This window comes from Salmo salar, chromosome ssa02 (genome assembly GCF_905237065.1).
Source record: "Salmo salar chromosome ssa02, Ssal_v3.1, whole genome shotgun sequence".
NCBI lineage: Eukaryota > Metazoa > Chordata > Actinopteri > Salmoniformes > Salmonidae > Salmo > Salmo salar.
In genome coordinates this window covers 75,621,635-75,648,897 of record NC_059443.1, presented here as the reverse complement: position 1 = coordinate 75,648,897, position 27,263 = coordinate 75,621,635, and the positions used below count along the sequence as shown (strand labels likewise).

General features: G+C 43.4%; 1 protein-coding gene and 1 long non-coding RNA gene across 5 annotated transcripts; both read left to right on the top strand.

The window, feature by feature from the left end:
* The first annotated feature begins 4,463 nt into the window (after window positions 1-4,463).
* Window positions 4,464-9,424, top strand: LOC106593960 (uncharacterized). The gene is made up of 3 exons (XR_006762547.1): window positions 4,464-4,698; window positions 7,015-7,057; window positions 7,163-9,424. It is a non-coding gene; the product is annotated as an uncharacterized lncRNA (long non-coding RNA).
* Window positions 9,425-13,413: 3,989 nt separating this feature from the next.
* LOC106597375 (A-kinase anchor protein 8-like) lies at window positions 13,414-26,341 on the top strand. Of its 4 annotated transcripts, none has more exons than XM_045710106.1 (13): window positions 13,414-13,567; window positions 14,275-14,316; window positions 14,731-14,941; window positions 17,095-17,659; window positions 18,326-18,446; window positions 18,547-18,578; window positions 18,668-18,698; window positions 20,754-20,910; window positions 22,635-22,776; window positions 22,977-23,082; window positions 24,333-24,463; window positions 25,105-25,200; window positions 25,307-26,341. In XM_045710106.1, exons 1-13 carry the CDS (start codon window positions 13,543-13,545, stop codon window positions 25,784-25,786), a joined length of 2,139 nt encoding a protein of 712 aa, XP_045566062.1. In that variant the 5' UTR covers window positions 13,414-13,542; the 3' UTR covers window positions 25,787-26,341. The 4 variants fall into 4 exon arrangements, with proteins under 4 accessions (XP_045566062.1, XP_045566064.1, XP_045566057.1 ...); XM_045710108.1 differs by having other exon boundaries at window positions 18,320-18,446; window positions 20,754-20,871; XM_045710101.1 differs by having other exon boundaries at window positions 18,320-18,446.
* The last annotated feature ends 922 nt before the right edge of the window (window positions 26,342-27,263 follow it).

Genomic DNA, 27,263 nt, shown 5'->3' with positions numbered 1-27,263 from the left:
ATCGGGTGTTGTAGGTTCACACCCATCTGAACAACATGCATCCATCCGCAGACCCACAGCAGATTGTCGATCACTAACACCAATACTACTGGCTGTGGAGAATCCTGACCAAACGCACATCAACTCTTTGTATAATCCTAGCTCTCTTTCTTCCTTTCCTAATATCCTTTCATAAGCCCTTTCCCTAATTATTTTACCACCTCTATAAACTTGATAACGGTAGACGTATTATTAAACCGTGGTACTAAGCATGCCAGTGTTACCAGTGTCCTACTGTGGGCCAGGTTCCTGGACCCAGAACACATCTTTTCAGGACTGAAAGACATTGTCTATAGATAATCCCAGTGGTATTCCCAGTCAGTCAGTAAGACGTAGTAGCAGAAGCTTTATCAGTGGAGTAGTGGTTGTAATGCATTAGATGAAGAATATTATATATTACAGGTACGGTTCACTGACAAGGTGATGTCATTTCAGAGTTGGCCACCAGGAGAAAGATATGGCATCTTGTAGAGGTCAGCATGCGTCAGTGTTGTAGTGATGTTCGAGCAGAGCTTGTTCTGGTATAATAATAATAATAATAATAATAATAACAACATCCTCTTTTTATATCTCAACAGATCTGGGAAAGAGAGATACAATGACCCATTCCCCTGACTGTAAGTATTGTTTGGTCCCCTGACTGTAAGTATTGATTGGTCCCCTGACTGTAAGTATTGATTGGTCCCCTGACTGTAAGTATTGATTGGTCCCCTGACTGTAAGTATTGATTGGTCCCCTGACTGTAAGTATTGATCGGTCCCCTGACTGTAAGTATTGATCGGTCCCCTGACTGTAAGTATTGATTGGTCCCCTGACTGTAAGTATTGTTTGGTCCCCTGACTGTAAGTATTGATTGGTCCCCTGACTGTAAGTATTGATTGGTCCCCTGACTGTAAGTATTGATCGGTCCCCTGACTGTAAGTATTGATCGGTCCCCTGACTGTAAGTATTGATCGGTCCCCTGACTGTAAGTATTGATCGGTCCCCTGACTGTAAGTATTGATCGGTCCCCTGACTGTAAGTATTGATCGGTCCCCTGACTGTAAGTATTGATCGGTCCCCTGACTGTAAGTATTGATTGGTCCCCTGACTGTAAGTATTGATTGGTCCCCTGACTGTAAGTATTGATCGGTCCCCTGACTGTAAGTATTGATTGGTCCCCTGACTGTAAGTATTGATCGGTCCCCTGACTGTAAGTATTGATCGGTCCCCTGACTGTAAGTATTGATCGGTCCCCTGACAGTAAGTATTGATCGGTCCCCTCTACATATATTTAGTGGTGCCCTCCTCATTTGACATCCATGTCACCAGAAAGATCTAAACCCTGGTCTCCCGCATAGAAAACCAACACCTTAACCATTAGGCCAAGAAGACATTCTGTCTCAAGCTGAGGGTGACACGTATTTTATGCCTCTGGTAGTACCTCATCAGAAGAGCTTGAGTCTGACTCACCTCCACTACATACAGGGATGATAACCAAGGAAAATACATGTATTTTATAGCTTGTTGTCTGCAACGGTCTTTTTCAGTATCTGGTCTGGGGATCATTCAGCTGGGGAAGACTGGAGCAGGGATGAGTGCAACAGGAAACACCAAAGAGGTGTTTATAGAAGAGTTCTCTTCTGAGTCTGTGATTACACAATGTGAGGATGTCCAGAGGATGAAGAGTACAGCTTGGGACACTACAGAAACGGCAGCAGGAGGAGCAGCAGCAGGAGGAGCAGGAGTAACAGAAGGTGTACTAGCAGCAGTACTAGGAGGAGTAGCAGGAGGAGCAGCAGTAGGAGTAGCGGTACTAGCTTTGGGAATACCAGCAGGAATAGCAGGAGCAGGAGTAGCAGCATTTGCAGGAGTAGCATTTGCAGAGATTTTTCAAAAAACGTACACCGAAATCGACAACAGGGAAAGCCTCGAAAGAGGTAGTACAGATCTGATTAACAGTAACAATTAAACTACATGAGAGTATATCATTTTCAGAATTGTGTTCGTTTCACTAGTTAAGACTAATGTAAAATGTATGTGTTCAAATTATAAAACAAACTTACATCAATATACCTTAATGGAAGGAACTTATGTACTTTTAAAAATCAGTCTATCCCTCTTATTTATCGTCATTTTTTTCATGGAACGTTTAGGGACCCAAAAAAACATATTCTTAAAGTTGCAATGTGAATAAATGTTTCTATCATGTTTGTGTAGTGAAACATGGGTAATTTCATGGTGTTTTTAAAATAACCAATTAAGGATATATCACTGATTAAATTGAATTTGTCTATTGTGCCTTGCATGCAATATAAGTATAAAATCAATATTTTATTGACATGTTGTGTACCATTAGTAAATGGGTGCGGCGTTAGATGCACCCCCTTTGCACCATGATCAAACAGGTATGAGATTCCATTACGGGTTATAGAGGAAACAAATGTGAACCTCCCATATCCCAGACTCAGACTCAACGCATAGGTTGACAGAAAAATGGACGTTGTGGGGATTCATTTAGCTCCGGAGTCGATTGGATAGAAGATCCTGTAGCCACTTTGTCAATTTGAAGGCAAACTGACATAATGCTTAGATTTGTCCCCTGCAGTAATCCTAGGCTACTGCAGTGTTCCATAAAAAAGAGCATCTGTGCCATTATTTCAACTTCTAACAATAATAATATTTTGTCATTTTGGATTATATTAATTGAGACAGTTGTATATCTTGTGTTCATGCTGTAAGGCAACATAATAAAAAAAAAATCGAGATTACACAATCCGTGATGTCACTGCTTTGAGTTTGTGTAGGCCTACAGTACATCTACTGGGCAGGTTGTGTTACTACATTTGATTCCCCTCAACTGTCATTCAGTGTGTAGAAGAGATACCCATCTGAACAACATGCATCCAGCTGCAGACCCACAGCAGATTGTCTATCACTACAACTGGCCTGTCACTGAAATCAATACTACTGGCCGTGGAGAATCCCGACCACATGCACGTCAACTCTTTGCATAATCCTAGCTCTCTTTCTTCCTTTCATAGCTCCTTTCCCTAATTATTTTACCACCTCTATAAACTTGATAACGGTAGACGTATTATTAAACCGTGGTACTAAGCATGCCCGTGTTACCAGTGTCCTGCTGTGGGCCAGTTTCCTGGACCCAGAACACATCTTCTCAGGACTGAAAGACATTGTCTATAGATAATCCCAGTGGTATTCCCAGTCAGTCAGTAAGACGTAGTAGCAGAAGCTGTATCAGTGGAGAAGTGGTTGTAATGCATTAGATGAAGAATAAGTAATATAAACACCAAAGAGGTGTTTATAGAAGAGTTCTCTTCTGAGTCTGTGACTACACAATGTGAGGATGTCCAGAGGATGAAGAGTACAGCTTGGGACACTACTGAAACAGGAGGAGGTGGAGGAGTAACAGGAGGAGGAGGTGGAGTAGGTGCATCAGCAGGAGGAAAAGGTGCAGCCGCAGAAGGAGCAGCAGCAGGAGGATAAAGTGCTGGAGGAAGAAAAGCAGGAGGTGTAACTGTCACGTCCTGACCAGTAAAATGGGTTGTTTTGTTATTGTAGTTGGTCAGGGCGTGGCAGGGTCTGTTTAGTGTGTTTCAGGGTTTTTGGGTTATGTTCTTTGTTTTCTATTTCTATGTGGTTTGTCTAGTTTTTCTATATCTATGTGAGTTTTGGGAACGACCTCCAATTAGAGGAAGCTGGTTGTTGTTGCTTCTAATTGGATGCCATATTTAAGTGGGTTTATTTTCTCTTGTGTTTGTCTTCCGTATAGTCTGTATGTACCTTACGGAACTGTTTCCATCGGTTTCTTGTTTTGCATTAAGTGTTTCAATAAAAGTGAATTATGAGCACTCAACACGCTGCGTCTTGGTCCCCATTAGACGACAGTCGTTACAGTAACAGAAGGTGTACTAGCAGGAGTAACAGCAGCAGGAGTATCACTATTAGCTTTGGGAATACCAGCAGGAATAGTAGGAGTAGCAGCAGTTGCAGGAGTAGCATTTGCAAAGATTTAAAAAAGAATGTACACCGAAATCAACAAGAGCTGGGTGGAAAAGAGAGAGCCTCTAAAAGGGTAGTACAGATCTGGTTAACAACAATTAAACTACATGAGACTATATCGTTGTCAGAATTGTATGTTTGTTTCTCTAGTTAAAATAAGACTAATGTATGTGTTCAAATTATAAAAACAAACATCAATATACCTTTATGGAAGGAACGTGTACTTTTTAAACTTAGGCTATCCTCTTTATCTTCATTTTTTAAACGGGACCCCAAAAACCGTATTACAGTTACAATGTGAATGTTACTATCATGTTTGTGTTGTGAAACAGGGGTCATTTCATGGTGTTTTTAAAATAACAGATTACATTTCATTTGTCTATTGTGCCTTGCATGCAATATAAAATATTTTATTGTACCATTATTAAATGGGTGTGGCGTTAGATACACCATGATCAAACATGTATGAGATTCCATTACGGGTTAACGTTATACAGGAAACAAAAGTCAACCGGAAATAAATATGATCCTCCCATGTCACCTGTATTCAGACTCAATGCATAGGTTGACAGAAAATCGACTTTGTGAGAATTCATTTCGCTCCGGAGTCGGGTGGATAGAAGATCCTACAGCCACTTTGTCCAATTGAAGACAGAGGTAACGTTCAGATTTGTCATCTGCTCCCGCGGTAACCTTAGGCTACTGCAGCGTACCATAAAAAAGAGCATCTGTGCGCATTATTTCAATTTAACAATACTACTTTGTAATTTAGGATCATATTGAGACAGTTGCATATCTTGTTCATGCTGTACTGCAGCGTACAAAAATAAATCAAGATTACACAATCCGTGATGTCACTACTTACCGTTTGCGTAGGCCTACGATACATATTGCCATCTACTGGGCAGGTTGTTACTTCAGTGGATCCCCTTCATTCAGTGTGTAGAAGAGATGGGTGTGACGTGGAACACATTGTTAAAGGAACTTAATGTGGAAATCTTCTATTATAAAGCCTTCGATACAGTGGAACATGAGTTTCTATTTCTCTCCCTTGAGAAATTTGGTTTTGGGGAATTATTTTGTAGTACTATTAAAACGTTATATGAATGGGAACAGTTCAATTAAATTAAAGCATGGCACTTCTCCTAGATTTGATAAGAGGAATTAGGCAAGGTTGCCCAATTTTGCCTTACCTCTTCCTGCTTGCAACCCAACTTCTTACAAGTTTTGTTAAATCCAGTAATATAAAAGGAACCTCTATTGCAGACAGAGATAAGTCAACTTGCAGATGACAACCCTCTTTTTGAAAGATGCTCACCAGATTCCTAGAGCAGTCGATGTGATAAATATATTTTCCAAAGCATCTGGTCTTTGCCTAAAAATTAAGTGTGAATTGTTTGCTGTTAAAGACTGATACCCTCTATATGCAATATTCCAGTCAAGGAAAAAGTAACATACCTTAGGATTAACATATCTAAGGATCAACAGGAAAGATGCTCATAAAATTTTATACCAAAAAGAAATTAAACCATTGGTTGCAGAGGGATTTATCCTTGAAAGGTCGAGTATTGCTTTCTAAAGCTGAAGGTATCTCCAGACTTACTTATGCAGCCCAGTCCCTATATCTTGACAACATAATAGGTAAAGCGGTTGACCAGGTGCTTTTCAACTACATCTGGAAAAATCATACACATTATATTAGGAAATGTGTCATTATGAACTCATATGAATATGGTGGATTCAATTTTTTGGATTTTCCTACTTTGAATAATACTTAGATAAATTGGGCTAAACATTTTTTTAAGAATCCTACTTCAATTTGGAATTTCATATCTTCTCCCATTTGTGGCCTCAATTTTGTTACTTTGTAACTATAACATTGATAAGATTCCTGCAAAATTATCTCCTTTTCACAGACAAGTATTCTTAACGTGGTCATTAATATGAACAATTTTTCCCCGCATAGGTATTTCATTTGGAACAATAAGGACATTTTGTATAGAAAGTCTATTTTTTAAGAACTGGTTCAATAATCATATCCTGCTGGTGAGTCAATTTTAATGCAGAAGGATTGTTACTCAATTATGAGGAATTTCTCGTTACAATACCCCTGCAACACCTAGAGTTCGCCATAGTCTTTGATGCAATTCCATCTGGAACTCTCATGTTATTTAGAGGTGTAGCCAGACCTCACCTTCTTGACCTACCCTCGCTTAATCCAGTTGACTCTCCAATAGGGAAAATATGTTTCTCCTTGCTCCCTCAGAACAATAGGTCTATATGTGCTTTATTTCAAAGGGATATTGTATCCATTCCTTGTCACAAGTTACTGGAATACATTGGTCACTAATATCTGTTGGGAAAAAGTCTGGTTATTACCACACAAATACTTGCTTGTTAACAAGGTCAAAGAGGTCTCTTTCAGAATGTTCCATAAGTATTACCCTGCGAATCATGACCTGAAGAAACAAGACATTAACCTTGATTGTACTTTGTTGAGCATCCAGAAACAGTTTCACATTTATTTTGGCATTGTCTACATGTAAAACAATTATGGAAAGATATTCAGTTATAATTATTAATATTCTTGATTACTTTTGCTTTTTATGTGAGAATGTGCTGCTCGGTTTCCTTAACCATAAAGATAGATTTATAAGGTAAAATTGTTTCTAATTGTGCTAATGGCAAAATTTCATATTCATACATGTAAATTCACGAATAAACGCTTTTGTTTTCTAGACGGAATTCGAGCAGTACATTAAGACCATTATACATTCTAATAAGAAAGCTGTTAAAACAATCAATGTGTGGATCTTTGAAGGTCTTTGTATAATCTGTCATGTGTTGTACCCCCAGGCATATGTTATCATTGTCTGTTTGTATACTTATAGGTATACTGATTTCTCTCCAATAATAAAATAGAAATCTTCTATATGAATACTATAGGATGGTAAAAGATGTTTGTAATTTCAGAGCATCCACCAGGAGAAAGACATGGCATCATCGTCTGGTCCAGGTAAGTGTCAGGGCTGTGGAGAAGTGCTAAAATTTATTTTAATCTACTAGAGTATGTTGTCAGTACAATTCACTCTGACAAAGTGCTCTGTTTTTATATCAACAGTGGAGAGGAAGAGGAGAGCTAGCATTTCACTACCTCTCGACAGTAAGTATTGAGCAGTGCTCCCTTTCACACACACGTCAGGTGGCAGGTATGCTAGTGGGTCAGAGCATTGGGCCAGTTACAAAAAGGTAACTGGTTCCAATCCCCGTGCTGACTAGGTGAAAAATCTGTTGATGTGCCCTAGTTGCTCCAGGCTCACCATCAATAATAGCTCATCCCTTGCCCCCACGCTCAGGGTAAGATATGCAACAAAAAACTAAAGCCAATACACACTTGTACATGTGTGAGAACAATATTAATAATAATAAGGGTGCTTACATTTATCTTAACTCCACAATCTGGCAAATTCAGTCGGGGAAGATACATTATTTTTATGCCTTTGTTGTGCACTGCTTATAATCAAAAGGGCATTAAGTCTTAAAGGTGCAATATGTAACTTTTTGGGAGAACACACCAAATTCACATAGAAATTTGAGTTATAGATCTGTCATTCATTGGAAGCAAGAGATATGTTCTATTTCTAGGCTTCCCGGTCTGGAGTTTTGTTTTTGCATCTTTTACTTTGTTTCGTACACCAGCTTAAAAACTGCTGAAAATACAATGTTTAGAGAAAATATATTTCACAGCAGTTTAGATGGCACAATGATTCTGTGGAGGTAGATATCACTCATTTAATAATGAGGATAGGGAGGACCACAGTCAGATCACAGAGCTGCTGGAGAAAATAGAAGAGATGGTAGAGGTGAATAAAAGGGGGAGCTACACCAACAAGATGGACCAGAATGCTCAGAGTGAGACCACAGCCCAGAAGATACAGAGCAGGTCTACAACTTGGGGTGCTACAGCAGCAGCTCTTCTGGCAGCAGCCATTACATTGTTAATACTCTCAGGAGTAGTGAGAGTAGCGGGACCAACAGACCCAGTGGAACCAACAGTAGCAACCGGACCAGCATTGGGAATAGCAAAACTAGCGAGATCAAGAGGAAGAGCTGGACCAGCATTGGTAGTACCAACAGAAGGAATGCGAGCAGCAGTCGGACCAGCATTGGAAGAAATAAAAGGAGTATTGGGAGTACTAGTAGGGGTAGCAGGCGTAGCATTGGTAGCACTAGCAGGGTTAGATGGACTAGCATTGGTAGCACTAGCAGGTATGGCAGGAGTAGCAGGGTCAGCAGTAGGAGTTGCAGGACTAGCATTGGGACTACCAGCAGGAGTAGTAATAATAGCAGGAACGGGAGTAGCGGGACTAGCAGGAGTAGCATTAGCCAAGAATTTCCAATGGTATCAAAATAGACAGCATAATGGACAGGAGAGGGGTGGAAAACAGAAAGCCTCCTAAAATAAGTACAGATCTGGTTAACAACAGAGATAGATGTTATAGTTCTGAAGTGTAAAATAGATTAAAGTCTTGGCGGGATGGCTGGGCAGTAACAGTGGGTATGTCTGCATGAACAGAAAGAGGGTAGCCTTGACCTTCTATTGAATAGATGTGTATATTTGGTCTTCGTAGGGTTCAGACGGTGTAACTGTTAACAAAATGGAGATGTCAAGGAACAAAACAAAAACAATGTTGATGCAAAACAGAGGCACATGGTAAATAAAAGGGCAAACATACCCAAATGTAGTACTCCACATGCTAGTGTTAAACAATGAGCAAATAAGAGAAGTGCACAACAATCAAACCAGACACAATATCAATCTACATAACAGTACAAACTACATACATTGGCTGCTGCTCACAGGCAATGGCACCGTTGAGTGATCTGTGCTGTTTGGTTGAGAGAGAACTAATGACTGCAGGTCATTTAAAGGGCTAGCCCCACCCCTTTCAGGTGGTGGTGATCTAGTTGATTAGTTGTGTGTGTCGACCAATGAGGAGCAGGCTCCCTCATTGAGGAGGAGTTTCGTACAAATACTTGTTTCTCTTGGAAGAAACATTTAAATGCTTTAAAAAAAATTGTGTTGAAACCATGATCTTATGGTCATATCCCGTTGAGTATTGTTGGTCTATTGCCCTTTCATTTTTTTATGTTAATCTTTTTTTATGAGATGCTTAGGGATCAAACTAAATGTGTTCTTACAGTTTCAATGTATTTAATATTACTATCATGTCTGTGTAGTGAAACATGGGTCATTTCATGGTGCTTTTTTTTATGGTGTTTTTAAAATAACCCATGAAAAATATTTAACCGATTATATTCTATTCTGTCCCTTTGTACCTTGCATGAATGTAAGAAAATAAAACACCAACTATTTGATTGAGATTTTGTATGCCGTTTTGTTAAACCAAAGTAGTTATTGTAAGGAGAATTTGATTTATTTATGTACTGCTGTCTGCTGTCTAAAGATGGCGCCAACATAGAGGGCCGCCTCACTTCCAGTCCTTAGGAAACTTTGCAGTATTTTTTTAATGTATTATTTCTTACATTGTTAGCCCAGAAAATGTTATGTGTTATTACATACAGCTGGGAATAACTATTTTTCACAAGCATTTCTCTACACTCGCAATAACATCTGCTAAACACGTGTATGTGACCAATAAAATTTGATTTGGTCATGTAATATTTTTGTGATTATGAGTCGACCATTTATCCAGGACAGCTTTTACAAATCTGTCCAAAATGAGAAAACACAAAGTAAGAAAACATAAGATGCTGAAATTGTAGTACAAGTATGTGTGTATATGTGCGTCTGATCAAAATGATAGAAGTAACATTGAGTTATTTGTTACTATGAATATATATTGCTGTATTCTTTTTTTTTTCAAATTATTTGAAAATGTTTTCGACAATTTTTCAAAAGAGCATCAGCTGTTCCGGACAACTGTGTGATCACGCTCTCCGCAGCCGATGTGAGTAAGACCTTTAAACAGGTCAACATTCACAAGGCCGCAGGGCCAGAGGGATTACCAGGACGTGTACTGCGAGCATGCACTAACCAACTGGCAAGTGTCTTCACTGACATTTTCAACCTCTCCCTGTCTGAGTCTGTAATACCAACATGTTTCAAGCAGACCACCATAGTCCCTGTGCCCAAGAACACTAAGTTAACCTGCCTAAATGACTACCGACTAGTAGCACTCACATCTGTAGCCATGAAGTGCTTTGAAAGGCTGGTCATGGCTCACATCAACACCATTATTCCAGAAACCCTAGACCCACTCCAATTTGCATACCGCCCCAACAGATCCACAGATGATGCAATCTCTATTGCACTCCACACTGCCCTTTCCCACCTGGACAAAAGGAACAACTATGTGAGAATTCTATTCATTGACTACAGCTCAGCATTCAACACCATAGTGCCCTCAAAGCTCATCACTAATCTAAGGACCCTGGGACTAAACACCTCCCTCTGCAACTGGATACTGGACTTCCTGACGGGCCGCCCCCAGGTGGTAAGGGTAGGTAACAACACATCTGCCACGCTGATCCTCAACACGGGGGCCCCTCAGGGGTGCGTGCTCAGTCCCCTCCTGTACTCCTTGTTCACTCATGACTGTACGGCCAGGCATGACTCCAACACCATCATTAAGTTTGCCGATGACAAACAGTGGTAGGCCTGATCACCGACAACGACGAGACAGCCTATAGGGAGGAGGTCAGAGATCTGGCCGTGTGGTGCCAGGACAACAACCTCTCCCTCAACGTGATAAAGACAAAGGAGATGATTGTGGACTACAGGAAAAGGGGGACCGAGCTCGCCCCCATTCTCATCGACGGGGCTGTAGTGGTGCAGGTTGAGAGCTTCAAGTTCCTTGGTGTCCACATCACCAACAAACTAACATGGTCCAAGCACACCAAAATCTATTCCTCCTCAGGAGACTGAAAATATTTGGCATGGGTCCTCAGATCTTCAAAAGGTTCTACAGCTGCACCATCAAGAGCATCCTGACTGGTTGCATCACTGCCTGGTATGGCAACTGCTCGGCCTCCGACTGCATGGCGCTACAGAGGGTAGTGCGTACGGCCTAGTACATCAACGTAATAGTCCGGTGGCCATTTGATGAATTGTTCAGTAGTCTTATCGCTTGGGGGTAGAAGCTGTTAAGGAGCCTTTTGGTCCTAGACTTGACGCTCCGGTACCGGTTGTCATGCGGTAGCAGAGAAAACATGTATTGGGTGGCAGGAGTCTATGACAATTTCATGGGCTTTCCTCTGACACTGCCTATTATATAGGTCCTGGATGGCAGGAAGCTTGGCCCCAGTGATGTACTGGGCCGTACGCACTACCCTCTGTAGCGCCTTACGGTCAGATGCCGAGCAGTTTCCATACCAGGCTGTATACTGTATTTCATATGTTGGTAACCATTTTCTAAAAGCACTAAGGCACAAGAGGCAGTGATGTATCATGAATACAGCACTGCCTCGTGTGCCTTATTGCTTTTATACCAACATATTAAAATAACAATGAATTACATATTTTCATTAAAACGTTATTTGATACTTCAATTCATACAATTTCATTATTCCATTCAGAAACTATTCAGACCCCTTCACTTTTCCACATTTTGTTACATTACAGCCTTATTCTAAAATGAATTAAATAGTTTTTTTCCCCACATCAATTTACACACAATACCGCATAATGTACAGCACTTTGTGACATCTGATGATGTAAAAAGGGCTTTATAAAACAGCAGGTCCGGGACATAGTAGCACGTCTGGTGAACAGGTCAGGGTTCCATTGCCACAGGTTGAACAGTTGAAACTGGAGCAGCAGCACGACCAGGTGGACTGGGGACAGCAAGGAGTCATCATGCGAGGTAGTCCTGAGGCATGGTCCTCGGGCTCAGGTCCTCCGGGAGGGGAGAGAATTAGAGGGAGCATACTTAAATTCACACAGGAAATCTGATAAGACAGGAGAAATACACCAGATATAACAGACTGACCCTAGCCCCGAGGCACATAGACTATTGCAGCATAGATACTGGAGGCTGAGACAGGAGGGGGGTCAGGGGACACTGTGGCCCACAGGGCCAACCAGGCAGGATATTACTCCACCCACTTTGCCAAAGCACAGCCCCTACACCACCAGAGGGAATTCAACTGACCACCAACTTACTACCCTGAGACAAGGCTGAGTATAGCCCAGGAAGATCTCCTCCACCACAGGAGGCAGAGGGGGAACAAAACCGTACAGAGCTGGCCATTCTAAAGGGAAACATGTTTCTGAGGTCGGGCAGGGAGACAATGGAAAATAATGAACGACGTGGAAGGTGTGGTCTGAATTCTGATTGGCTGAAAGCCATGGTATATTTACATTTACCTCATTTAGCAGACGCTCTTATCCAGAGCGACTTAGAAGGATTACTATATCCTATCCCAGGTATTCCGTATATCAGACCGTATTCCATGGGTATGATAAAACATTTATTTTTACTGCTCTAATTACGTAGCTAACCAGTTTATAATAGCAATAAGGCTCCGCTGGGGTTTGTGATATATTGCCAATATACCATGGCTAAGGGCTGTGTCCATGCACTCCGCGTTCCTAAATACAACCCTTAGTCGTGGTATATTGGCCATACACTACACCTCCTCTTATTGCTTAAATAAAGCACGCTCTACAATGCCCTTCAAGCCAATCAGAAAGTAGTATTCAACAATGTCATTGTATAAACCAAAATAAATGCTAGGCTATAAGCAAGGGGGAATATATGTGCGAGATGAGATAAATACAAGAGATGATTCGGACAGCAACTTGAACATGATGAAATTCTTATGATGGCACAGAGATAATTCATATGAAACTGTCAGCAGGCATAGGCGCTAGACCACTGCTCGTCCAATTAGGATCCAGGATACAAACAATCAATTTATAATTTTTAAGTTAAATGTCATATAGACTATGGTTGTTAAAATAATGAAGGATAGTTACCTGTAGCCTGCTCTATTTTATCTGTCTATTGTGCCTAGGATGCAAGTAAAAAACAAACAAATACGTATTTATTGTTATGCACATGTTGTGTGCTCTCTGACTGTTTCATTCACTGCTGTCCAGGCTTATAGCACACTACTAATTAATTTCTAATATTTTCTCAAAAGGAAAATCTATAAAATATGTTAAAGAAAATTATGATTATTCAAAATAACTGATTAGAAACATTGTTTTGCCGTCACTCGCTTTTGTTAACTGACAGACTGGATAACCAATTACAGTGTAGAGTTTTATGATCAGCCAATAGTAGTATGGGGAGTGGCGTTCTGCTTTCGGATGACCCAATGGGAGAAACGAGGAGGTGTCGTTTGGTTACCCTAGCTAAACGTATTCACCCACTGGTGTGTCCGTTGTTCTTGGTTTGCCTTGCTAACGGCTACATTAGCTAGCTTTATATATACTTTTTAAAACCGCAAACAACAAAAACATAACATCAAATTATGGAAGGTCGTGGCTACAGTTCAGGTATGTATCAAAATATTTCAATGGGTTTATATTTTCACTAGGTTATTCATGTTCAAGATGTTATATTACTAACGTCAGCTAGCTAGCGAGCTAATTACTAGCCATTCAAGATGGCTAGCAAGCTAAAATAGTAACGTTATTTTGTATGTTACACATGGTCATTTTACAGAACCTGTAATGCATGTAATACATAGATAGCTGTGGCTATAAAGAAAGAGAACGCCACAGTCTTAGTGTGTAATCTCATTAAAATGGAGTCCGTCTGCCACGACTTGAACCCACAATGGCGTTAATAAAATGGCCGCCATATCCCGTTTTTCTACATTTCCCTCCAGAGAATACGTTCCCCACAGCCCTTCAAGTTTATGTAACTAACGTTAACGTACTAACTAACTATGATTGCCACCGTTAACGGTATAACTAATGTTTTTTTTTTTACCAAACGGGTTGTGAATGTGCAAGGTTGCCGACTAGTTAACTAACGTTAGTTAGCGAAGTTAGTTGGTTAGCTAGCTACATGTTAGCTAGATGTTAGCTTACAGCTAAGGAAGCTGGCTAACTAGTTTCTTTGTTGTCAAACGTTCACCCCTGTGAATGCATTAGCTAGCGTGTGGACGTTATTCTGATATGCCACACTGCGTTATACAACCCGTTTTGGAGTGCTTGTAGATAACCCTTTAATTTGAAACCTCTCTTTAATCTGTTAGGATACTCGAGTTGGGGAGGCGGTGGAGGGTCGGGGAGCCGAGGTAAGAGAGAAAGAACGTACTCTACCTGTTCACACCAGTATAGAACATTACATATCTGAATTGCCCAAGAATATGTGCCAGCGATTTTAGTTGAATAAACAGTAACACGGTAATGGCTGGAGTGGAATTAGTGGAACGTATCAAACACATCGTTTCCAGGTGTGATGCCATTCCTTTCGCTCTGTTCCTGGACATTATGTGCCGTCCTCCCCTCAGCAGCCTCCTGTGCTTTAAACATGATTGTGTTGACCTATCATATTTACAAAATGCACTTAGCCAAAGGCGCCCATATCAAATGTATTGGAATTTAAACGAGGTAGCCTATGATTTGGCTCATTTTGATTCAGGTAGCTATACCCCTGCCTGTAAACTGTGTGATCCTCACCTTAAAACCATCTCTGCTCTCCCCCCCAGGCTCAGACAACTATGACCCGTATGGGGGGGGCTACAAGGACTCCATGTCAGGGATGGGGGGCTATGGAGGGGGGCACAAGAGGGGTCTCTCTGGGAGCTCTCTGTTGTCGACGGGGACCAGTGCAGACGCTGTCATCGCTAAGATCAACCAACGCCTTGACATGCTGACCCAGCTGGAGGGAGGCATGAAGGGCGGGGGGCGCAGCGACAGGTAACACACACAGATCTCTAGCTGACCTGCACACACTTCTTTCTGGCTGGTAAAGGACAACATTTTTGTGGTCTTCGGTACATTTCCCCCCGGGTTGTTCTGGCAAACAGTATCGATTCTTCAGGAAAGTCTGTCATTCAACGAGAGATGACTGGTTTTCAAGCGCATTCTTTCATGCAGAAATACTGCTCAAGACATCTTAGATGTAAAATTGACTATCTCCTCTGCAAAAAAAGTAAACATTTGATATTCCATGAGTTATTAGATTAACTCTTGACTATTTTGAGGGAGTGTATACTGGCTACAGTGCCTCAAAATGGACAAACTATTGCCGTGTTTTTCTCATTTTTCAAGCGAAGGTCTTTTAAGGGAGTATGCGACCACACTCGTTCAGTTCACCTCGCCGACTATTATAGCTAGCACCAGCCGAACTGAAGCAAGCCAACACTTTAACACTCCCCCGGTTTCAACTCTCCACATACACCGCTTTGCACTCAAGATCAATCACACACTTTCACACAGTTGTGTAGTCTGCCTTTTCAACACTATACATACACACACTCTCAATCATGTGATCTGCACCTCTCCTGTGTTTTCCACACATCTGCAGCTAGCTGTTTTCCATATCAATCCCCCTTTCTCTTCACACCCCCATCACTCTCAATCACCTCACAATGCTGCTGCCACAGCCTCTCTCTCCCTGCTTTAATCACCTCACAATGCTGCTGCCACAGCCTCTCTCTCTCCCTGCTTTATTCACCTCACAATGCTGCTGCCACAGCCTCTCTCTCTCCCTGCTTTATTCACCTCACAATTCTGCTGCCACAGCCTCTCCCTGTAATCACTACATACCACCCACATCTTTCCTGTCCCCTCCCTCCTTAGCTAGCCCCTCCCCCTGGACACGACTAGGATGTAACGGTAAGGGTTACAGGGTAAATATCCAGTGTATTTTCGGTTGGGGAAACATTTTGATTTAAAGGGTAAACTCATAAGGTTGATTTTGTAGAATTGGGAACCATTTTTATTTTTCGAGGGATTTTCAAACCTCTAGGATACGTATTGCTTCAATTTGCTAAAACATAGCATGTTAAGGATAAGTAGTCTATTGTTCCGATTCCAGTCGGTTAGTTTGGGTAACACAAGTAGGTTTAGTCTAAACCAGAAGCTGTAGTTAGAGGGTTTTAACTGTTGTTGAAATAATGATAATAACTATCCAGATGAGCCTCTACCTGGCTCCTCCCACCCAGTATGTTGTCCTGGGTGTAGTTTGGTTTGTCTTCATTATACTGTCATGGTTATGGATTCCCATTCATATACCCAGGTAGATCCCTCACCACCACAGTCGCAGATCCCAGACACAGGGAAGTCAGCAGCAGGTTGTTATAGTATACTGCCCCCCCCCTGTGTCATGGAGGTAGATGTGCAGCACCCACAGATCCCCCAAATGCACTCTCCTGTCTGAGCTATCTGACTCAGAACAGACAAATACACCAACATGTCCACCTCATCCTGACTCTCTGTGTCTGAGCGGGAGGTTGCTCGAGGGAGGGGGGAGAGAACGAGTGAAGGTCATATTTTGGCTGAGCCCCCACCCTGTAAATACACAAGGAACACCAATCAAATGCCCCCCCCTCCTCGCTGTATTGTGGTACAGTCTAATCACACCCACATACAATTTGCCACATGGAACAGTCCTGTTTCTATAAGGCTGCTCTTGTCTGTCTGTCTCTGTGACCCATGAACCAACCCTGATATTCTGTACAGCTCCAGCTCTGTCCCCACCTCCACCCCACACGGTGAGACACTCTACCTCATCTTGACTAGAAAGGGGGTAAACCCCCCCCCCCACTACTTGGGTACCAACCACCCCCCTTTGAACTCAGAGAGAAGGGTGAGGTGGATGAGACATGGGGAATGCTCAAATGTGTGTAAACCAAATGTTGACAGAGAAAAGCCTTCCTGCCGTGAATGCCTACCTCAAGACTCTGCAGCGTTGGGATTGGCAGAAACATTCTGCATCATTATGACATCACTAATGTGGCTCATCATCTTGGGGGGAAACATGTCAGAGAGAGGAGTAAAAGGAGGGGAAGAGAGATTCCCTCCCTCACTCTCTGCTCGTTCTACCACTCCCTCCCCCCTTTTCGCAGGTTTGACCAATACGAGTCCTTCGACTCGCGGGGCCCCTCCTCCCTCCCCTCCCGGGATCTCTACAGATCCGGTAGCTATGGTTACGGCGATGGCCGAGGGGACATGACCCAAAGAGCTTCAGGCTTCGGAGGAGGTGGTGGTCTAGGCTCAGGCTTTGACAGCTCCTCCTCCTACGGAGCTGCTAAGATGCAGAGGCAGAACATGAGAGACTCCTTCTCCAGTGGCCAAGGAGGAGGAAGCTGGGCCGGAGCAGGCCAGCGCTCCCCGAGAAGGGGGGGAGGCCGCGGAGGGTTTGGAGGCCGCAGATCCGACCCCACTCACATGGGTGGAGGAGGTGGTAGGATGGGTGGAAGAGGAGGAGGCCGGGGAGGTGGCGGTCACTCCCCCGGGGGTAGGGGCAAGCTCCCATCCCTCCTGGGCCACCGCATGCCCCCCCAGACCGGGGCCTTCCACCAGTCCGCTCAACAGGGCCGGGTCCCTGGGCACCAGGACTTCCCAGGGCGCCACTTTGGAGGGGGCCCCCAGGGAGGCCACCAGCGCGGGCGCAAGAGGCCCCTCAACCGAGTAAGTACCCTACCGTACTGCCCGCCAGTCTGCCAGCCCCACAGCAGGGCATGATGACCTACCAACCCCACCCCTGTTCATCAACCCCCTAAACACTCCCCTACCCTGCCTACAGCGCCAAGGGACTGGGGAGGTGTGGATATAATTGACATGACAACCAACACATTGACAGCAACGCTCCCCCTCGCCCCCCCTCAAACTCATAGTTTGGTCATCATTCTATCGCCCCCAGTCCCTATTCAATATTGCCACAAATGCCTCTGATTGAACCGAACTGTCCCCCTCCCATTGAAAGGAAACTGCCCTGCTCCAAGAAATAGTGGCCCCTACCAACACCACCCAGCAGAGATCTGGACCAAACTCCATTATAATGTCCTTTCTCTGGATTTTAATCTTATGGTTTTATTTAGCCTGTTTCTGCCCCTGATGGAGGCCTCATGGTAATAGTGGAGATGTGTAGGGGAGTCCACTGAAAGTTCCTTTTGAGAATCTATTGAAAAGTCTATTATAGCAATGGTGAAGGGATCCAAGTTAAAGTTTTTAGTCCACTGATAGTCCCAAAATGTTTTGCATGTCAGCAATCACGTTTTCATGATATTTGACTTTGAAGAAGCAGAGAGTCACTGGCCACGTCACCAATGTGATGATGATGTCCCCCAGCAGCAGCAGCAGCCTGGTGGTGGTCAGCGTGACGGTCAGAAGAAGAGAAAACAGACACTGACCGCAGCAGATGAACCAGAGTCCAAGATGAACAAGACAGAGAGCACAGGTGGAGAGACCGCTGAAGGTACCACACACACACAGAGCACAGAAGACAATGTCCACACACACAAACTACCCCTATGCACTGTCTGACTTGACTGTCTTTCTGTCTCTCTCTCTGACAGAACCAGCAGAGAACAATGGTGAAGAAAATGAGGTGAGGACCCCAGCTGCTGTGCCTTAACTAACACATCTGTGTTAACCGTGTGTGTGGTTCAGTACTCATTTTGTTTCTCTCCTCTCCAGGCAACCAAAGCCCCGGCTGATGGAGAGAAAGGTAAGATGGATTCATCTTATCCTCTGTTATTAGACCTCCTACTATCCTCTCTTCATCAACTAGCCCCTGTTCTCCTCTTCATCATCAACTGGCCCCTGTTCTCCTCTTCATCATCAACTGGCCCCTGTTCTCCTCTTCATCATCAACTGGCCCCTGGTCTCCTCTTCATCATCAACTGGCCCCTGGTCTCCTCTTCATCATCAACTGGCCCCTGTTCTCCTCTTCATCATCAACTGGCCCCTGTTCTCCTCTTCATCATCAACTGGCCCCTGGTCTCCTCTTCATCATCAACTGGCCCCTGGTCTCCTCTTCATCACCAACTGGCCCCTGGTCTCCTCCTCACAAAATGACTATCAATAGTTTCCATGAACTTGCCCAGTGATTTAAAGTAATGATAATTAGTGAACATTTAGAAAACATTGTAATGAGATGGGACAATAGCCTGCTACGGTGTGTTTCCATTCAACTGTGTTGCCATAGAAACAAACAACACATTCCCATCTAGTGTCTTGGAAGTGTTTCTATGATCCATTTAGTCTGTCTGCCCTCCCACCTATCTGTTTCATGTCTCAGGTAGCCTGTCTGCCCTCCCACCTATCTGTTTCATGTCTCAGGTAGCCTGTCTGCCATCCCAACTATCTGTTTCATGTCTCAGGTAGCCTGTCTGCCCTCCCACCTATGTTTCATGTCTCAGGTAGCCTGTCTGCCATCCCAACTATCTGTTTCATGTCTCAGGTAGCCTGTCTGCCATCCCAACTATCTGTTTCATGTCTAAGGTAGCCTGTCTGCCCTCCCAACTATATGTTTCATGTCTCAGGTAGCCTGTCTGCCCTCCCAACTATATGTTTCATGTCTCAGGTAGCCTGTCTGCCCTCCCAACTATCTGTTTCATGTCTCAGGTAGCCTGTCTGCCCTCCCACCTATGTTTCATGTCTCAGGTAGCCTGTCTGCCCTCCCACCTATGTTTCATGTCTCAGGTAGCCTGTCTGCCCTCCCACCTATGTTTCATGTCTCAGGTAGCCTGTCTGCCCTCCCACCTATCTGTTTCATGTCTCAGGTAGCCTGTCTGCCCTCCCACCTATGTTTCATGTCTCAGGTAGCCTGTCTGCCCTCCCACCTATGTTTCATGTCTCAGGTAGCCTGTCTGCCCTCCCACCTCTGTTTCATGTCTCAGGTAGCCTGTCTGCCCTCCCACCTATGTTTCATGTCTCAGGTAGCATGTGAAAGCCAGCATGGATAGAATGCAATAATTGACTAATGAGCCATATTCTAATAATTCTCATGTGCCAATGTGTCGCCATGGTGAAACTTGCAGTCCTGTAGATCTGAAATAATTGGATGGTGAAACGGAAAGACCAGAGAAGCCTCGTCCCTGATTGGCAGATGAGTGGCAACACTGATTAGAAGCACCTGCTGCTCATCGGTTGTTCCCTACAAATGCTGTTTTGAAGATGTATTATTTTTTTTTACCTACACACTGAAGGCTGCAAAAGCAGAAACGTCTGTGTACGCTATCCTTGATGCAGTGAAAATAATATAAATTGAAAAATGAAGTAAGCTTGATTTAACAAGCATTTAGAATTAAATGTGGAGTCGAGCTTATAGTTAAGTGATGACATCACATGCCCCGCATACCTTAAAAAGTATACTTTGGAAAAGTTTAATTTGCTGCTATAAAGAAATTGGACTAAAGAGATTGTTGAGCAGAGAACATTTCTCCTATAGCTGCCGTTTTCCGTATACATTTTTTTTTGCTGTATTGCTTTTGTCAAATGAACCTGGGTCAATGCAAACCTACCTAGTCTCTCTTTCCTGCTCCGCCCATCTTTTATTGAAGCTGGGTGACGTTTCACAACTCTAGATGTAATTTTCAATAGACTGCCCCTCTCCTTGCTTCCCTCTCTTGCCCGCTTCCCTGTCACCACCTCCTTCTTTCCATTCCAACACGAAAACCTTCTCTCCTTCTCCCTCGCTCTTTCCCAGTCTCCCCTCCTATCTTCGCCTCACCTCTCCAACCGTCTTCCGCTCCAACTAGAACCTCTCTTCTCTCCCCAGTGGTGTCGATGCAGGAGGAGATCTCTCAGATGAAGAAGAAGCTCCAGACAGGGAAACAGACTCCTCCCCAGGACAAGGTCCCCAAAAACAGGAGGAAGAGGGGCGGCTTCCTGGAAAGGTCAGGGGTCACACTAACACCCAAAAGTCAAACCCAGAGGTCAGTTATTACAAAATACATCTCTTAATTTCTCTTCATCTAATTTTCTTCCTTTTCTGTCTCTCCTTTACATATCTTCTCTTTCTCAGAGGTCAGAGTTATTATACGGAATCTTCTTTTCCTAAATACAGTGCCTTTGGAAAGGATTCATACCCCTTGACTTTTTCCACATTTTGTTACAAAGTGGGATTAAAATGGATTTAATTCTCTTTTTTGTCCGTTCAATACATGTTAGAATAACCTTTGTCAACTTGCTTGTTGATCATTGCTAGACAACCATTTTCAGGTCTTGCCATAGATTTGAAAGCAGATTTATGTCAAAACTGTGACTCAGGAACATTCAGTCTTCTTGGTAAGCAACTCCAGTGTATATATGGCCTTGTGTTTTAGGTTATTGTCCTGCTGAAAGGTGATTTCCTCTCCCAGTGTCTGTTGGAAGCAGACTGAACCAGGTTTCCCTCTAGGATTTTGCATGTGCTTAGCTCCATTCAGTTTCTTTTTATCCAGAAAAATTCCCCAGTCCTTAATACAAGCATACCCATAACATGATGCAGCCACCACTGCGCTTGAAAATATGGAGAGTGGTACTCTGTAATGTGTTGGATATGTCCCAAACAACACTGTATTCAGGACAAAAAGTGAAATGCTTTGCCACAATTTTTGCAGTATTACTTTAGTGCCTTGTTGCAAACAGGATGCATGTTTTTGGAATATTTAAATTCTGTACAGTCTTCCTTTTCACTTTTTCAGTTAGGTTAATATTATGGAGTAACGTTTGTTGATCCATACTCAGTTTTCTCTTATTAAGCTCTGTGACTGTAAAAGTCACCATTGACTTCATGGTGTAATCCCTGAGCGGTTTCCTTACTCTCCAGAAACGGAGTTAGGAAGGACGCCTGTATCTTACTAGTGACAGGATGTATTGATACACCATCCAAAGTATATTTAAAAACTTCACCCTGTTCCAAGGGATATTCAGCGTATGCCTTTTTTAATCTACCAATCGGTGCCCTTTGAGTCATTGGAAAACCTCCCTAGTCTTTGTGGTTTAAATTTACTGCGCGATTGAGTGACCTAATTGATAATTGTACGTGTGCGGTACAGAGATGAGGTAGTCATTCAAAAATCATGTTAAACACTATTGTTGCACACTGAGTCCATGCAACTTACTATGTGACTTGTTAAGCACATGTTTACTCCTGAACTTATTTAGGCTTGCCATAACAAAGGGTTGAATACTTATTGACCCAAGATATTTCAGCTTTCATTTTTAAATGCATTTGTAAAAGTTTCATGAAACATCATTCCACTATGACATTATGGGGCATTGTGTGCAGGCAAGTGACAATACATTTTTTTTTTTTAAATGTCATCCGTTTAAATTCAGGCTGTAACACAACAAAATGTGGAACAAGTCAAGTGGTGAATACTTTCTGAAGGCCCTGTATGTACTCGGTGAGGGCAGAATGACCTGTCTTCTTTCCTCTCTCCCTCCCCGCTCTCTCCCCTCCCTCTCTCTCCTCTCATTCCTTCTTTTCCTAAATATACTCGGTGAGGGCAGAATGACCTCCTGTAGTCTTTTCTCTGTGAATGGATGGGGGGGATAATGCATTACTCAACACTAACCACTTAGCTGTAGTTTCACTCACCACACCTTCCAACATATCAGCCTCTGATTGGGCCGGCAGGCTTGTGGTCTGACTGTTGTTCTGTGTGGTCGACAGGGTGACGTTTGCGTGCTCGGTGTGTAAGTTCCGTTCATTCTACCACGAGGACATGGCAGCCCACCTGGAGAGCAAGTTCCACAAAGATCACTTCAAGTTCCTGTCCAGTCAGCTGTCCAAACCCACCACAGACTTCTTACAGGTAGACACACACACACACACAATCAAAGGTGGACACACAGGCAGACGCATGCAGACGGACATACACACACTCAAAGGCATACACACAGGCAGACACATGCAGATGGGGACATTCACACGCACTCAATCTTCTGTAAGATTCCCATGTGTTTTGAGCGGAACCCCCCTCTTACTGTGTGTGTGTGTGTGTGTACATACCAGGAGTACCTGAACAACAAGTATAAGAAGACAGAGCAGAGGACCAGTCAGATGGAGAACCACTGTGCTGCTATCTGTCAAGTTTACAAGGAACAGGACCTCACCAGGCGTAAGGACAGCAGTGTGTTTATGTGGTGTCTACCAGGGTTTCTGTTAGTCGCTAATAGCAGGCTATTGCCCGCCCCCCCGCCCAGGAGAAAACAAAGAATCCCATTGTGACAATGCATTTTAACTTTTTCATTGATGGGAATACCAGTGGATAAACTGCTGGTCAAGCTCAGACAGCTGTTTGTTGCTGCTGGAGTAAAACATGTCCGTTTAATAAGACTCAACAACAAACTACTTTGTAATGAGCTGGAGGCTGTATGAATCTTGAAAACATATGCTTCATTCTTTTGAAATATTTTGTTCCTACATATTGAGGCATGTCTTACCTTGCTTCAAAGTAGCCAAAATCCAACCAAATGTGCAGACAGTTATTTGATAGACTTCCTATTGAAACCAGTAGCCCTTTTCTCCTGTTCTATTGGTTTTCAAATCCACTTTCAGGTTTCAAGTTTGGAGAAGCAAATTTTCACCTTTAAAAATTCACATTTACAATAAAACATTCCATGCATTCTCGCATTTGCAGACGAGTGTTTTATAGAGCTTACTGTTCCTAATGTGATGATTAGATAGACATCATTTAGCCTAATAGTAGGCCTTAGAGTAGACACAGGCTATATATCATACATTTGTTTTCTCCTTTCTTTACACAGGAAAATGTTGGCCTTTTCAGAAACACATTTCATGCAATTCTACCAGACTTTAGATGACTGGAGACATTAGCAGAACCTTTTTTAATAGGACAACATTTACATGGTAGCCTACTCTGCTGACAAACAACATATCAATAAAAAGCTCATTTGTAAGCTAATTAGGACATCATTTTGGCAATTAAAATGTACTTTAGGGGAACGCATCCCCCTAGCCTTATGGACACCCCGCCTATGTATTCTATCATCTTCAAATTGCATCTGAGTTACATGTTCGGTTAAGTGATAATTACCATCTAAATGTAATTATTATTTATTTCTGGAAACCGTGGGCGGACGTCCTAATCAGGTAATGCAACCAATGCATATGGGTCTGGTACATTTCTTTAAATGTCCGGTAGATGAAAATGCTGCCGGTCAAATGTCCGGCGCTACGTTTTCCTAACGGAAACCATGTTGTGTACGTGCTGTGTGTGTGGGGTGTGTACATGCTGTATGTCTGTGTGCTACTCTTCTGTGGAACAGGGTGGATTTGTAAAGGCTTTTTCTGTGTTTTCTTTTATGCTGGTCAAACTATTTCCCTGTGTCTCTCCCTCTGTAACAGAGTTGGGTATGGAACACTTCATGAAGAAGGTGGAGGCAGCCCACTGTGCAGCCTGTGACCTCTTCATCCCCATGCAGTTTTACGTCATACAGAAACACCTCAAGTCCCCCGACCACAACTTCAACCGCAAGGTCAGTACACTACACAGCTCAGTTTATATTGACTGTAGGGCTGGATGATACCAGGTCACTACACAGCTCAGTTTATATTGACTGTAGGGCTGGATGATACCAGGTCACTACACAGCTCAGTTTATATTGACTGTAGGGCTGGATGATACCAGGTCACTACACAGCTCAGTTTATATTGACTGTAGGGCTGGATGATACCAGGTCACTACACAGCTCAGTTTATATTGACTGTAGGGCTGGATGATACCAGGTCACTACACAGCTCAGTTTATATTGACTGTAGGGCTGGATGATACCAGGTCACTACACAAAAGTAGAACGCTGCTCCAGCAGGTAATTATCGAGGATAAAACACCATTGTGGTCCTTTTTGGCAACTAGCTGTTTGGTGTTCTCCAGCTAACTAGACGCCTCGGCTCATGTCTCAAAACGCATATGTCCATCCTCTCTGCAGTAGCATGCTCACAGTGGGTAATCAGGCCTACATAAACCCTGCTTGGTTGAGATTGGCAGGGAGCATGGATAGTTGGATACTGAAGATTTGGAGGAACAAGCCGTTTTTAAATTTTATTTTTTGCTGTACCCTCCCTGACCTTTTCCCTACTGATCACTGTGTGACCTTTGCCTTCTGCGTGACCCTAGGGTATGATGGAGCAGTCGAAGAGGGCCAGTCTGTCAGTGGCTCGCAGCATCCTCAACCACAAAATCATCGGAAAGAAGCTGGAGAGTTACCTCAAGGTACACACACACATGCCTATCTCTCACAGAACCCCCCCCCGAAACACTGACTCTCTGTGCCTCACGCACTCACTCTCTGACCCTGCCCTTCCTCTCTCCTCTGCAGGGTGAGAACCCCTTCCTCGGTAACCAGGACGACCAGGACCCAGAGGACTCAATGACTATGGAGGTGTCAGAGGCTGAGCTGACCAATGAGAGCCTGGCGGAGACCATCAAGGAAGAGGCGGGGCCAGAGACATCGCAGGCGGCCACCGGTGCTGATGGGGTAGAGGAGGAGAAGATGGAGGAGGGAGGAGTGGCGGTAGCAGATGGAGTGGAGGAGGAGGCGCAAGTAGAGAAACTAGCGGGAGGAGAGGGGGAGACGCAGGGTGAGGGGGAGACGCAGGGTGAGGCTGAGGGAGAGCTGGAGCAGGGAGGAGAGGAAGAGGAGGAAGGGTTTGAAGTTGGAGATGAGTTTGGAGAGGAGGATGAGGGAGTGGAAGGAGAGCTGGGAGAGGAAGAGGAGGATGAAGGAGTGGGAGGAGAGGATGAGGGTGTGGCGGTAGAGAAGAAAGACGAGGACGCTGACGTGGTCGTCATAGAGTGACCTTTACCCTCAATGACCCTTTGACCTCCCTCTGGACCAATTAATACAGCCCTCTCTCCCCTGTCCAGCCAATCCCACTCTACCCCTCCCACAAACAGCCAATCAGATTCATTTATACTTACTGTACATCCCGCCCTCCTCCATTCAGAACCGAGACTCACTAATATACTTCTGATACGTCTGTTTTCATATATACTTTCTCTTCTGTGTAAGTAGACTTTTTTTGTTGTGCCTTTGAATCTGTCGGGCTACGTTGGGATATTTTGACCATGTTTCAGTGGGTAGAGGACCGTGAACGTAGTGTTATTGATATGACACACCCCCTACCTGGTATTACTCCTGGACACGCTCCCTGTCTGTCATAGCTAGATTCCTAGGAAGTCCGAGCTGATTGGTTCGTCTCTTATCGACTCCTCCCAAACGTGCAAAACTTATTTGAAATGTATTTGTTGGTGTGTTTAGATTGAAAGACGGGGCAGGATTTAGTTTTACAGATGGTTGCTGTTGTCATCTATGTTCTTTTTTGGACAGATGAGAATAAATGTTTAAAATGTTTCTGTTGGTTTGGTTTCATTGTTGAGCTGATTTCTGCTGGCCTGGTCTCCGATCTCTTTGTGCTCTTGACAATTCCATTGCTGTTGTCAAGACACATGACAACCAATTAGTCAGCATGATTGCACAAACAGACTGGCTGATCTGGGTTTAGATTAGAATAAGGTCAAGTTGTCAAATTCTTCATTTACACACATGGTTAAAAGGCTCAGGACAACCTTAACACTACACTGTAAACCCAATCATTCACATTGGGTGTGGCAGGATGGCTGCAGGCAGTGGTAAGAGCATTGGGCCAGTAACCCGGAAGGTTGCTGGATCGAATCCCCGAGCTGACAAGGTAAAAATCTGTCGTTCTGCCCCTGAGCAAGGCAGTTAACCCACTGTTCCCCGGGCGCCGAAGACGTCGATTTAAAGGAAGCCCCCCACACCTGATTCTGATGGGTTGGGGTTAAATGCTGAAGACGTATTCCAGTTGAATACGTTCAGTTGTATAACTGACTAGGTATCCCCCTTTCCCTAATCAAAGTAGTATGTTGTTTAAAAGGGCGTTCGGCAGTTACTACATACATTTTTGGACTTCTAAATGAACCTGTACCATTAATACATGAAGGACACAACTTCTAAATGAACCTGTACCCACTAATACATAAAGAACATAACTAAATGAACCTGTACCATTAATACATGAAGGACACAACTTCTAAACGCCTCCATGAGCTTTTAGTTCAGTTGTCATTCCTTATCAGAACCCAAAATATACGCCTGTTTTAATCCAATGTTTAAAACTATAATTTTGAAATCATGGATGGTCAGTCCTTGCATCCATAGCTCTATGAATTTGAGTGGTTATATTTCTGCAGTCCCATCCCTTGGCTTTTTACCGAAACAGGAGCAGGCTTTGTTATTTCTGCTACTTTAAGGT